The sequence below is a fragment of the Rattus norvegicus genome, chromosome 2 (assembly GCF_021556685.1).
Source record: "Rattus norvegicus strain SHRSP/BbbUtx chromosome 2, alternate assembly SHRSP_T2T, whole genome shotgun sequence".
Classification (NCBI taxonomy): domain Eukaryota; kingdom Metazoa; phylum Chordata; class Mammalia; order Rodentia; family Muridae; genus Rattus; species Rattus norvegicus.
In genome coordinates, this window is record NC_141535.1 from 132,227,620 (window position 1) to 132,242,723 (window position 15,104).

At 34.0% G+C, this 15,104-nt stretch overlaps 1 protein-coding gene and 1 long non-coding RNA gene across 5 annotated transcripts in view; one reads left to right on the forward strand and one right to left on the reverse strand.

Annotated features, from left to right (window-relative positions):
* The window catches only part of LOC102555656 (uncharacterized), a 348,348-nt gene that overhangs the window by 86,344 nt on the left and 246,900 nt on the right, over positions 1-15,104 (forward strand).
* The window catches only part of Tgap1l11 (GTPase activating protein testicular GAP1 like 11), a 61,211-nt gene continuing 47,644 nt past the window's right edge, over positions 1,538-15,104 (reverse strand). For 2 of the 4 annotated variants that reach the window (XM_087619341.1, XM_087619321.1), the window contains 6 exons: positions 9,873-10,015; positions 8,474-8,632; positions 5,901-6,010; positions 4,659-4,845; positions 3,063-3,300; positions 2,121-2,370 (listed from right to left, as the gene is read on the reverse strand). In XM_087619341.1, the coding sequence (XP_087475467.1) occupies positions 3,079-3,300; positions 4,659-4,845; positions 5,901-6,010; positions 8,474-8,632; positions 9,873-10,015 (821 nt within the window). In that variant the 3' untranslated portion in view covers positions 2,121-2,370; positions 3,063-3,078. 4 annotated transcript variants of the gene reach the window in all.

The following is a 15,104-nucleotide window of genomic DNA, read 5'->3' on the forward strand; positions in this document are numbered from 1 at the left end:
TGTGTGACTTAGAAAAGTGAAAGGACCTCCATGGATGGTCCTGAAGAGAAATGACAAGGCATAAAATGAACTTTAAAGGGGTACTTTGGAATAACATTTTTCTGAGAAAGCAAACAAAAGACCCAGAACAATGTTTAATTCTGTGGAAAAAAATACATTTAAGTATATTAAAAAAGCAGTTGTATACAATTGAACTGTTAGTGTCACTCATTGCACCTATATTGTTATCTTGCCATACTAGTTATTGTCATATTTCATAGGTGCTCAAGGTGGGTACAACTATCAATTGTTTCCCTAACATGCCAACCTGCATAATGTTTTATCTACCTTAGAAACTTGACTTAAAGATAGACATATCCAGCTAGAATCAGTTAACTGCTGATACATCCCTGTAAGATTTATTTGGCACAGGCACTCAAGCCCCCAACCTTGTCAGGAATCCAAGTGCTAACTAAAGCATCATACTTTGGGAAAAGTCACTTGAAATACTTTAACAATTGGAAGAATTTCTCTCAAAAGGATTGAAATCATGACTAGTACGAAAAAATCTAGTCAGATGTATGGGGCTACTGAGGTCATAAACATTAATGTTTATCACATAAATTTATTGTCACCGAGTTCCTTACAGCATTCTAAATATTAGTCTTATATCCACCAATAAGTGGGGCCATCATCCATCGTCAAAGAAGCTTCTTTGTACAGAAAATGGGGACCATTCCAGAAAACAAAATCTGGACACAATGAAGAAATAAGTGCACTGTGGAAAGTCTAGCACCAGTGAATTTATGTACATTATGGCTAAACTCTCTGTAGCCAGGAACATTGTAGAAGAGTGGTTACTGTAAAAGCCAGCATATTTGAAAGTCTGTTTTGAAATTGCCTTTCATAAAAATGGGTGGAAAACCACGACAGGAGTGTCAATGAAGTATTAAGACAATGGTTAAAATTTCATGTTTCAAAGTTATGTGCAGCTAAAGGTTACTGCCAGAATATTTATTTTTCCAGCAAATATCTGCATATGGGTTGTCTAATATACACTGAACATCATGAAAACCATATTTACAAACACAGAAAACAGTCTCAACTTGTATTCATATTTTTAGACACACACATTTATATACATATATATATATATATATATATATATATATATAACAATATTCAAATGAATTTGAGATTGCAGGGACTGAAGGGAGAAAATTCAGCCTGCAGTACTATAATTCAATTTTCAATAAAAATGAAAAATTAGTAGTAAAAAATGAAAACATTTTGAACTAGTAATAACGGGAGTTCAGGAGGGACAAAGAAAAAATAATTTTGGAAATTATCAATTACTTTACTGGAGGTTTTCTCTAAGATTTCCATATCTCCAATGTATTAAAGACCCTTCAGAGATAGACAAACCATGAATAAAGAATATTTCACGTTGAGGTCTCAGATTATGAAGATACAACAAATATGCTGTATGCTTCTGTGCATATCTGTGTATGTAATGCAGCTTTGAGCTTATTGAAGTTTAAGAGTCTCCAGCATTACTCTCTCTCTCTCTCTCTCTCTCTCTCTCTCTCTCTCTCTCTCTCTCTCTCTCTCTCTCTCGCTCTCTCATTCCCCCGCCCCTTGGTCACAATGTCTCTTTTTATCATTACTGAACAACATGTCAGGAAAATCTGGTCAAATACCTTCTGTTAATTTCTGTCGCCAACTCTGATTTCCATCCCGGTAGAAGCTTCTGGTCTAGAGATGCTGGTGCTACAATACCCAGTTTTGCTTGTTTTTTTAATGTATGTTTTTATGACCCAAATTCATGTCACAAAGGCTGTATCTCAATTCCTAAAGCACTTATGCTTTCAGGTCATTTTGTGTATTCTAAAAACCATGATCCACATCTAGTTCTATCAAGTGTTATGATTAATTTTTATTGTTACTGGAATATTATTTAGTTTTTTATGGCACAGAATTCGAGGCATAACTCTAAGAGATTTTTAATGTCATTAGCTTCTGGCCATACTTTGGTAACTGAGGTGTGAAAACTAGTACTAGAAGTGGGCTATAGAGGCTGAGACTGAAAAATGCCATTTTCCAAAGACTATAGAGAATCATGAACAAGGCACACTGTAGTGTAAGCAATAACACAATTTAATAAAATTTATTATAATATCAAACAATATATAAACTACAGCATAATAAGAATAATTAGGGAAACTATTTGTAACTAATATGGTGAAATATAAAGCAGAAGTAGGATCTTGTAATAATATCTTCTGTTATGATTTAGTGGGTGGTAGACAGGAACATGAAAATAGAATGACCTTAGAATGTCTTCAGTCATCCTCTACCACTTATATGTGGTGGTTGTTCTGCTCTGTCCTGCTGAATGAAACAAAAAATGTCATTGTTAGACAAATATTCTCAGATGATAGATTCATGTTACTTCAGATACTGGTAATATTTCAATATATTTTCTTAACTCTATACAAAGAATTACTTGAGTTATCAATGGATATTTATGTGTGTTACTACATAATGATCACGTGTGTTTTAGCCTCTATCATTCTTCACATATGTTTTGTAGTGAATCCAGTGCAATTTAATATTTGTACTAAAGCTAGCTAATCGTTTGGCAAGTTTGTCTGTCATAGGAAATTAAAAAAATTAGTATTTTTGCAATAGGTTAATTGAGCATGTTGACAGTGGTGCAGGGCTTAAGTATGTAGAATGTGTAATGGATATATAAATCAAATAATGTTTCTAAATGATCTTATCAAAAATAATAATTTCATATGGATGATATCCCCTATGACTTAAGGACCATGAGAAGAAAGACAATATTGTGGGATTCTTATAGGTGCTAAATACTCAGTCATACATAACTGTATGTATGTAGATGTACATAAGTATGTGAGTATATATATATATATGCATAATTTAATGAAATTGTTTTTAAAAAATTTCCCATACTCTAATTTTGTTCCCCAATGCTGCTATGAGATTTACAAATTTATGAAATCAGGGAATGATATCATCCTTCCATTCATTTGTTGATTAACTAAATTTTGGCTTACCTATAGGACCTTCCTCTTACAGGATAGTATATGAGATATCTAATTCTTCATCATCATCACAGGTTTTCCCATTGTGGTCACCTATGACTTGTTTCATAATAGGCGATTTTCCTTCAGAATTTATGAAATCTGCATATGTCTTTAGTCCATCAGACCTTTTGTCAATGTCGATACAATATTTATTATCATTTTCAAATATTTGATTATAATTGTCAATCATGACTTGCATAAGAGATATCTGTAATACACAAGGCAAATTCAAGAGTGTCATTTCACATAGTTTGAAATTTAAAAATTAAATCAAAATTATGAGAAAAATAACAATTGCCATAAACAGGAATCCATGAAATGAAGACTCTGAAATGGAGACTCTAAGTTCTTTACATTTTACCAAAACTTGTTAAAGTTTCATACAGATTGCAAGGCGTAGAAGGACTACTCAACCAAAGCAACATTTCAGAACTGACATGCTGCCAAAAACTGTGAGTGAATCAAATTGATGACAGTGGTTTGTTGAATTTTTGGGGCTGTATGTGGTTTCGTTGTGATGAATTGAAAGGGATGCCACTCTAATTCCAGGCATGGCAATACACACTTTTTGACAGATTTCTGGTGGTTTAAGTCCCTTGGCCCCCCTGATGGACGTATGACAATGCTTAGATTAGGGTTACAAAATACAGGTGCCCAATTTCAATGTACTTTCCCTGCTACAGGTTTACTTCCCATGATAAGGGCCATCAGGTCTCAGCTTCCTGTTTGATTGTCCTGCCTTTCCACAGCCATGCTCCTCTGTCATGACATTGAAGGACTATACTCCCTCAACATTTCTAAGTCTCTAAGAAACACTTCAATGAGATTTTCTGGTCATTGTTGTTTTATTTTTTATTTGCTATTTTATTTATTTATATTTCAGAAATTATCCCCCTTCAAGTTTCCTTCCACAAACCCTGTCTCTCCACTCTGGTCTCTATAACTGTGTTCCCATACTGGCCCACCTATACGTCCCTCAACACCCAAGCATTTCCATACCCTGGGTCATCAAGACTCCATAGGACTAAGGGGCTCCCCTCCCAGTGATGCCCAATAAGGCAATCCTCTGCCTTATCAAAAGTAAATTATGAGTGTTGTTCAATTAATTTATATAGCTGTTATATGACCAGCAATTCACTTGATGTGAATATTAAATAATATACTATTCTCACTACTATGAAATATAACTATTCTAAACTCCAAAATAGGACTACACTGGAAAAAACAAACAAACAAACAAAAAAAGGAAATCAAGATTTTTATGAACTTCATTCTAGTCTTTTGTGACTACCATTATACGGGAAACATATTGTTGGCCACAATCAATATCTAAGAAGAAAAAAAGAAAGAACAAAGAAATAATGAAATTATTCACTTACTTTGAACTACATTAACAATCTCCCTTTCCAAATCGTTCTGAAATAGATCAATACATATTCCACCCCACTCCAGAAAAAAATGCAACCCTAGGTTTTCCTTTTACATAAATGATCTTTCCAAAGTGTTCCTAATTCTTGCATCACAATGAGAGTTTTGTTCCCAAAGGCAAAAATCAGATCCTCTTACCTTTTTTGACATATCACTCCCAAACAATGAACCCCTTCTAGTCCGATCCCAAAACGCATAAGGAGCTATGCGGATAGATAATCTCTTACTGTTTAAATTATTCATGGATGAGTCTTTGATTATTACTAATACAGAAATGAGATGGTTTAGTACACTAAAATTTTCTTGTGGGATCCTTAGTAAAAGTCTAAACAAAGAAAAAGGAGAATTTTATGTTAGACAGTCTGAAAACTAATGTTAGTTACAAAACTAACTGCACAGAAAAAAACATGGTAAATATTGTGTAGACCATATCATAATACAATCAGAATTCAAAAGTAAGGATATATAGCTAGAGTATTACATAAAATATTTTCTGAAATCATATATTTTTATTTTAAAACTATGTATGAATTTCTGAATAATAGTTGTATGACTGCAAATGGCAAAAGCCAGAGGAAGGTGTTAGGATCACTGGTACTAGAATGAATGAAGATTATTGTAAATCATGTGTGTTCTGTGTATGAAAACATCCAGTGTTATTAAACAGCCAACCATCTTTCTAGCGCCCATGGAGATACATTTTATATCTAAAGTAGTATGAATCCATGTAACACACTTGTGACAATCTAGAACCTATGGAGCTGAAATAAAACCGGTGAACCTACACAATTCAGTTGTAAAAGCTTCTGCTTCAAGCAAGGCAGATGCAGGGCTCCTGGGTAGCAGTGGGAGCTCAAAGCTCTTGTTACATATGAAATCAGTCTATGGAGTATCACACAGGAAAGTAATTCAAAGAAGTCAAGCTATACCTGTCCCAGACTTCTCTAGGTAGTTATAGTTGAGAAAGAAGAATTCAGTAATAGCTTCATGTTCTAATCAATTACATATTTTTAACAGGTGGAATATTCACAATACCATGGCAACAATACTGGTATGCCAAGAATCCACTGGTAGTATATGCACATACTTTTAATTTATCTCACTCTAGGCTGACATGCACTCAATGTGTTACGTAGACTGTCTTTTAAACCATGACAGTTATAAGGGAGAAGACTGCCAAGTAGGATTACATCCATGATTCTATCATCTAGCTTGAGAAATGAACATGTTTAAAAAGTGGCAATGCATGTCTGGGCTAAGGAAACCTCTTGGCATGAGAGATCATTCCAGCCAATAATCCTGTAAACACAAGCCTATGTACCTTACAAAAGGACTGCTTCTATATTGGTGCAGTTCCCCACATACTTGCTCTATCATTACCTTTGGATGACAGTAATTCTTCCAGCCACAGTCCCTTCATCCATGACGCTAAGCCACTTTTCATATAAATCAGATGTCAGCAAGCTTCCATCTATGTTTTTAATAAAGTCCTTTTTAATGAAAATAAAACAGAAAAGTAATGGGCAATGTACATTGTTGAAAGTACTTGATAAACATTTTTGTTTAATATGAGCAGTTAAGGCCAGTGATTCCCAACTTGTGTGTCATAATCTTTTTTGGGGGTCACATATCATGTATCATCCTTATCAGATATTCTATCCATTTATCATTATAACTCATATCAGCAAAATTTTAATTGTGAAGAGCAGAAAATGATGTAATTGTTAAGAGTCACCAAGCCATGAGGAAATATATTAGTGTTACACTATTAGGGTGGCTGAGAATCACTGGTTGAGAATGTATTTCCATAGAAATTTCCCAAACTGTCATCTAGCCAGAATCTTGGCTCAAACATGGAACCTATATGCAGGATCATGTGTTTTCTTACCTAAGACTAGAAGCAAAGAAACAAAGTCCTGTAGCAAAGAAATAAACCTACTCTTTGTTCAAATTGCTTCTCCTGGATTAAATTCCATACCACAACTTGCAACCATAGATCTGCACTCCACTCCCCATCCCAAAACTCTCTCTGCCTGGAAGGAAGCCAGCACCTATGTGGAACATCAAGACAGGAGACTATCATATCTGCCCTCTGAGAGGCTTTACACAGAGGCTGAATGAAATAGGATATGAAGAGCCACAGTCAATCATTGGATCCTATAGATCAATCAAGAACTTGTGTGGAAGGAATGTGGGAAGGATTCCATGTGATGAAGGAGATAGGCACTCCATAGAAAGAGCTATAGAATCAAATAACCAGGACCACTGGGAGGTATCAAAGGCTGAACTACCAACCAAAAACACCACAGAAGCTGCACCATGACATACAGCACATTTATAATCAAATGTAAAGCTTAATCTCCATGTGAGGCCCCCAACATGTGTCACAGGTGCTCTCTGTAAGCTGTTGACTGTGAAAAACCTTCCCCAACTGGCCTCAAGTGGAGAAGATGTGCTAACCCTGAAGAGGGTTGGAGTGCCAACGTGGGAGTATAACCCATGGGGCCCTATTCGGCTCAGAGAAGGAGAGAAACTCTGTGAGGGGAGAAGAGGTAGAGGGCAGCATACAAGAATTAAAGTGAAAAAACAAATAATTGTAGATGATGATGATGATGATGATGATGATGATGATGATGATGATGATGATGATGATGGTGGTGGTAGTAACTAATAATAAAATCACAAACCAAATAAACCAAAGTCCTATTCTTTGAAAGAGGCAAGTATCAAAAAATGGCAGCACTAGATATAACCTCATCGTGATTGTATAATTTATGAATCTGTATTTTAGCTCACACAGAGTAAAGCTGTAATATATGTGTACACCTATGCTTACAGACCCAGCAGGAATAGTGGTTAAGTTTCTTCCTTGTTTTCCATGAGAGAAGGTCTCAGAGTTTCATATCTTTTTCTTAAAATCTGTAAATATTCATCTATTTAAATTGAGTTGTAAGCTTCAGCTTGTTTGAAGAACAGGAAGTGTCTTTGTTTCTCAAATACCACAATGAACTTTCTTATTGTTCTTAGGCTAGCAAGTCATAAAAATGGAAGAATCCCAGGTCCTCTTGTACCTGGAAATTGCTTTGAATGCACATGGCTAAGTTCAGTCACTGATCATAACTTTTCTCCCCATGATATGGTCCCAGGTTTCTGGCAATGAAGACCAGACACACTTGGCAAACTCAAGGACCAAGGAGCAATCATTTTGTACCTTTGCCTAATGTTAATAAGCATAGTTAATCCCAGAGCATTATCTTTTCTCTTGATGTCTAGGCCATAGATCCACAGTCTTCTGAGAGGCTAACTCAGATCATGGCCCAAACAAGAATAAAACAAAGATATTTGCTCTAGAGTCACTGCAGCTCCCTGACAAATTAAGAATGCTAGACAAGTTAAAAGTAGGTTAGGTTAATTCTTGACTGTTTGACATGGAATTGGGATGGCAATATCTGGCAAACGTGAAAGTGCTGGATTATTTTCTGATTGAGAAGGAAAACAATTTCATATATCTACTGGACAGAGATCAATATCCAACCTGGATAGCCTATTGTAGGTCAGTGGGAGACTAGCCATTTTGAACAGTTATTTGTGAGGGATATTTTTGGAAAGTATTATTTAAGGAAGGCATTGTGTAAAACACACTTTTATCATTATTATAACTTAGCTTTTACTTGACGTGGTATAGTCAGAGGTGAAATCAGTTTGAACATTTGTTAACGGCAAACTAAAGCCCTTCTCATATATGAGGAAGTTAGCTTCCAACAGAAGTTGTTCACAAGTGTCCTTGTGATGAATCTTTGGGTTTGTCAGACTTTTACCTACCATACTTCTTATCAAGAGGGAGTGGGTCCAAAGTTCCAGGAACCAGTCATTTCATTTAATCTCAAGGACAGAAAGCACATATGCATTTCTTGAGGGATGCTTAATGCTGTTGATTCAAAAACCTGCCTTACCTTGAAAACGGATGCTATATCTAGGACGCTTTCTACATTCCAGTCAATGCATTGTTCACTGTCAATCCTATTCCTTAAGGACAAGTGTGAATTTTCATGTATAATTTTGAATAAATCATCTGATTCTTGCCCTTTTTTGGCAATTATGGACAACATATCCTGTGTAAGATAAGGATAAGCTTTCATTATTAGAGATCCACACATCTGAAGCACAACTATGTCTTGTATTGTGAACCTGAACAAAGGAAAGTTGGATGCAGAAATATAACAGAGAGGAACAAAGAAGACATTGAACTTTTTTCTGTTTTAGCTTCCAAATATATTTTCTTGCCTATTCCTTTGTTTCCACAATTTGAAATATCATGTTTTTCTTTTTGGACTTTTGGTCCACAAAACATTTTGGTGAATGGTCCTCTATTGCATTTTGTTTCCCCCTAAGATAATTTTCTCATGCTTGCCATTCGAAGTTACTATTGGGACATTTCCTTTACAGAGATCAAACCACTATTTTACATCCTGTCTGTCCTGGCCTCTATTATGAATCCTAACTTTTGTGTTTTTAAGAGATTTTTTTCAGTACATTTCTGAGATTTTCATTTCCTTTTTTTCAGTTCTTATTTACTAGTATGTCTAAAGATACTGTCACATTTTATAACCCAAGCATACTTCAAACGTTCTTCCACAAATTTTCTCTATAAAAATGAATAACATTCAAGACTTACTTCATTGTCAATTAATTATTTGTTAAAAATATGGTTACCAGAAAATTCTGCTCTAGAATACCTAATAAATTGGCAGTAATGCTCATGTTTCTGGAAGATAAATTTGTTCACAAGGAGCATAAATTAGTAGCACAGCTATAGTTCTAAAATAGATGCTGGAGAGAAAATATAAGTTTCCAAAGAAGTTTACTACCTCATTTAAAAAAGATTAAGCCATATTAGGTGGCATTTAAATATAGTCTGCCATGATCAAAGATGTTAATACTTATCAAATACAGTATGTATACATAATACATTGATAATGTAAAATAAGTCTGTAGAAATATTAATTTAAAAGTTTGAGTAATCTCATAGGAAATGATACTAAGTTATTGACTCCAGAGAAATATGGAGTCATAAAAAAAGCTGGAAGACTTGACATTTGGGCAATCAGCAGGGCACTTCCAGGACCCATTTCCTCCCAGAAGCTAGTCAGTTTGGATCTCTTATGCAAACTGTGCAAAACATGGGAAGACTATTTTCTTTTTTCTTACAATTACATGATTCAAAATACTGTGGAACTTATTTCTATTTTAACATGATCTTACACTCATGGATAGGTTATCTAAACCTTCAACAGTTTGATTGAATAACTTTCTCTGAACAATGGCGATGTAGAAACCCAAAATGATACTCACAAATATTAGACCAGACACCTTTTTTTCTTCAAAAATACTCCTAAGAGTTTTTCCAAACAAGAATTTCTTTGTTGTTTGTGGTGGATTTATGGAAGGTCCTGGTGGGCTGGCACATACACTACTGCCTTGTTGTTTCTCTGAATCTAAGAAAGAAGGGAAATCATTATTGTAGCTGAACTCACTGAGCCCTAGCATACTGTTTCATTGTATAGCCTCCAAATCAGAAAGAGATACCTGTTAATGTACTAGAAGCATAGAAAACATCAAGTAGTCACGTAATAGTCAAAACTAACAAAAAGGAGGAAATACAAACTATGAAGGAAAAAGATCAAGTCACACATAAAGCTGACCACATTAGACAAACACCTGAATTTCAATGGAAATTCTAACATTTAGGTGGGCCTGGATCAATGTTCAACATGTTCTCCTAGAATACAGACACTTGCCTACACTTTACTACTGAGCAAAAGTATCATTTATAACAACAAAAGAAGAGAAACATTTTATAGTGTAATCACCAGTAAGCCATTTCTCTTCAGTGATCTTGGTCTACAAAAGGGAAATAGCAAACTGAAGATAAGGCATACACCCAAGAGGAGAGAAATGATAAATAATCCTGTAGTCATTTATCAAACAAGGGGGAAATATATGGCAACAACAAAATAACAAAGACCGATAAATACTGCTAATTAATAACTCTAAGCATTAACTGTCTCAAGCCAATAATATACTGAGTATCATTTTGGATAAGAAAACAGTTTCCATCTTTCTCCTGCATCCAAAAATTACACTTGTTTTAGAGAAAATTGCATACCCTTGTCCAGGAAGTAATTACCTACATTTTTTGCATAGTTTTGAGGTCCTATTTACTTAGTTTTTCATGTTCATGGTGTTGTCCTTGTTCACTTAATGTTTTCAAAGTCAAGATTTTGAGCTGTGGGGGTGAGGTCAAGGGAACATGGTAGAAGACTGGGAGGAATGTTAGTAAAAAAAAACTCCATTCTATAATATTTGTTCTCTTCATAACATAACAAATCTTACAAGTTTTACCAATCTTTAAAAGGAGAGAATCATAATGTTATTTTAGGCTTTTTCCTATATAAATCTGCTGTTTCATGAGCATGGGGATATATTTAAATTATCTTTTTGGTTGCATCTTTTTTCTTTTTTTCTTTTGCCCTTCGTTTTATGTTCATAAAAGTCTTTTACTCAGTGGTTAGAGTTTCCCCAAAGTAACATAATACTTCAGAAGTTTACTGTGTATGATAGTGTATCATTGATTTAACTTTCAACAAGTTTGTGACTTTTACAAAGAAATAGTACTCACTTTGTGTGATAATTCATATGTTGATAGTTTTTGAAAGAGTTTACAAGAAATATGCTTATTTGTATTTAATATTTAGACTCACTTATGTTTACTATACCATAATCTTCAAAAGGAGATACTTTGACTTCTGCATTTCTAATGTGTATCCCCTTGCCCTTAATCAATTGCAATGTTTTCCCACAATATTACAATCCAGTACAAAACATAAGTCCAGTGAGTATGAACAAATATGAGCACAGCAAGCCATTGGTTCCAAAATAGTTCATAAGTACCGAGATGATGGGCAGCACACACTGGAAGGAAAGTCTAGGTGATAGAATGATTATCAACATTGCAGAATTAAGGCAGCCATTGTTAAATGTTCTTAACTCAGTATGGAAAGCATTCTCTTATTACTTGAAATTTCAACTGCTAACATTTCATACTATAGTCAATAAAGACTAATTTCAGATGTGGAAAGAAGAAAAATAAGTAGACAAAAATGAAGGAATTATATCTTTATATTTCATTTATTTTCTATTATACTAGGAAAATGAATTTATCTTGTGAGAGAGGAGTGAAATTTTGTGACTTGGACAAGTCAAAGTCCTGTACAGATAATTCTAAAGAGAAATAACTAGGAATAAAATATTGAACTATAAAGAGGTATGTGGAATTGCATTGTGTGTGAGAAAACAAATGAAAGACCCAGGACAATATTCAATTATGTGGTAATGAAAATACATTTAAATCTAATCAAAGAGCAGTTGTTTACAACTGACTTGTTAGTATCACGTATTACACCTATACTGATATCTTTCCATACTGGTTATTTTCATACTTTAGAGAGGCTATATGTAGATACAACTTTCATTATTTCCCTAACATATCAACCTGCCTACTATTTTATCTACCTTTGAAACATGACTTAAAGTTAAAATCTTCTAAGACATATCCTGCTACAATCATTTGACCGCTGAGACACCTCTGTAAGATTTATTTGGCAACATGCTCTCAGACAGGAAATCCAAACTTGACATGAATCCAAGTGCTACCTAAAGCATCCATATTTTGTGGAAACTCATATCAAATATTTTAACAATTAGAAGAATTTCCCTCAACAGGATTAAAATCAAGGGTGGTGCTAGAAATCTTGCCAAATTTATGGAGGCTAGACTAGCCATAAACCTTAAAATTTACTACATTAATTTACTAAATCAGCCAAGTTCTTTACAGCATTCTAAATACTAGTCTTATGTCCACAAATAAGTACATGTACATTATAGCTAATTCTCTATAGCTCAGGGAACATTGTAAGAGAGGGATTACAAAGTCTGTAAGAGACAGCATAGTGGAAAGTCTGTTTTGAAATTGCCTCTCAGAAATATAATGGAAAAACCACGATGATAGCAATATCAATGCAGATATTAAATTTATGGTCAATCCTTATGTCAAATTTCATCGGTCAAATTTCATACGGGCAGCTAATGGGTAGCAGAATATCAAATTTTCCAGCAATGATCTGCATATAGATTATCTAGTACACACTGTTTCTCTTGGAAGCAATATTAACAAATACAAGAAAGTGGACTCTTGATGCATCCATATTTTTAATGATAAAAATATATAAATAAACACATAAAATATATCTAAGTGAGTTTGAGAGTGATATGAATGTGATGGAATGAATGGAGAAAAGTCAGGCTACATTGTTATAATTCAATTTTCAATAAAATTTTAAAATAATAATAAATTAAAACTTTTTTAACTTATACTTATGGGAGTTCAGAAGGGAGAAAGAACCAGTCATTTTGGAAATTACCAATTACTTTACTCTAAGGTTTTTCGCTAATATTTCCATATCTCAGATTTGTATTAGGGATCCTTTTGAGATACAAAAACCATGAATAAAGACCATTCACGTTAAGGTCTCAGGTTATGAAGAAAGATAAAACAAGTATACTGTATGTTTCTGTGTTGTGCATTACTGAGTGTATGTAATACATGTAGCTTTGTGGGTTTGTGTGCGTGTGTGTGTGTGTGTGTAAAACACGTGCAGATCACATCACTCGCAGTATATTTAGAGCCTTAAACTTATTTACATTTGAGGAGAGCCTCCAGTGTTGTGCACTCTCTCGGTCTCTGTCTCTGTCTCTCTCTCTGTCTCTGTCTCTCTGTCTCTGTCTGTCTCTGTCTGTCTCTGTCTCTCTCTGTCTCTGTCTCTCTCTGTCTCTCTCTGTCTCTGTCTCTGTCCCTCTCTCTCTCTCTCTCTCTCTCTCTCTCTCTCTCTCTCTCTCTCTGTTACAACATCTTTTTATCATTACTGAACAATATGTCTGGAATATCTGACCAAAAAGCTTCTGTTATTTACTGTCTCCAACTGCCATCTGCTTTCAGATAGAAGCTTTGGTCTCAATGCTTATAAGTCAATATCTAGTCTTGTTTGTTTCTTAAAGTAAGTTTTGATGACCCAAATTCATGTCACAAAGCCAGCATCTTAATAGCTTAAGACACTGGACTATCATTTCAAGTCATCTTGTATAATCTAAAAACCATGACCCACCTCTAATTTCATTATGTGTGATGATTAATTTTGATTGTTAATGAAATTATATTGGGAACTTTGTACTGTATTGGACTCAAGGCAAAACTCTATGGTATTAATCAATGTCATTATCTTCTGGCCATACTTTGGTAACTGAGGTAGGAAAACTAATACGATAATACTGGGCTGTAGAGGTAGAGACTAAAATATGACATTTTCCAAAGACTATGGAGAACCATGAACAAGGCACATTGGAGTGTAAGCAGTAACCCATTTTAATAACATTTTTATAATAGCAAACAATGTAATATACAGCATAAAATAAGTGTAATGTTTGAAAACTATTTGTAACTAATATGGTGAAACATAAAACTGAATTAATAACTTGTAATAATTTCCTCAGCTGTGATAAAGTGGGAGGAAGAAGGGAACATTAAAATTGAATGACGTTAGACATTCTTAAGTCATCCTCTATCATTTATATTTGGTAGTTGTTCTGTTTTGTCATGCTAAATGTAACACAAAATGTCATTGTTAGATAAATATTCTCAGATTATAGGTTCACCTCACCTCAGATAAGAATAATATTTTTGGTATAGTTTCTTCTTTTAATTAATTTATTTACATTATTAGATATATTTTTGCTTATATATTACAAATGGTATTCCCTTTCCCAGTTTCCTGTCCATAAGCCCACATCCCCTACCACTTGTTATTACTTGAGTTAACAATGTATTTGAATATAAGTGTTGCTACCTCTTAATCAGGTGTGTTTTAATCTCTATCATTCTTCACATAGGTTTTGTAGCATTTCCTGTCCAATTTAATATTTATACCAATGCTAAGAACTTGGCAAGATTGTCTCTCATAGGATATTAAACATATATTAGTAGTTTTTTACAAGTATAATAAAGATGGTTTACATTGGTGCGGGCTTTAATATTGCAGAATGTTTAATGGACTTTTAAGTCAAATAAGAATTTCTAAATGACCTTATAAAAAATAATAATTTCATATACAAATACTACTCTGTGACTTAAGGACCATGGAAAGAAAAATGGGAATTAAACAGAAAATATTGTTGGATTCTCTAAATAAAGAGAGTGTCATACATTCCTGTATGTATCACGATTTATGTAAATGTAAGTTTATATATATTATGTATATTTATGTATATATATATTTGTATGTCTATAGAAGAATATCTTTCAGTATAATTTAATGAAGGTGCAATTTAGAAGCTTTACCCATATTAAAATATTTATTATTTTTTTCTTTCTTTTTTTTCTGAGCTGGTGACCGAACCCAGGGCCTTGCACTTGCTAGGCAAGCGCTCTACCACTGAGCTAAATTCACAACCCCATATTAAAATATTATTTTG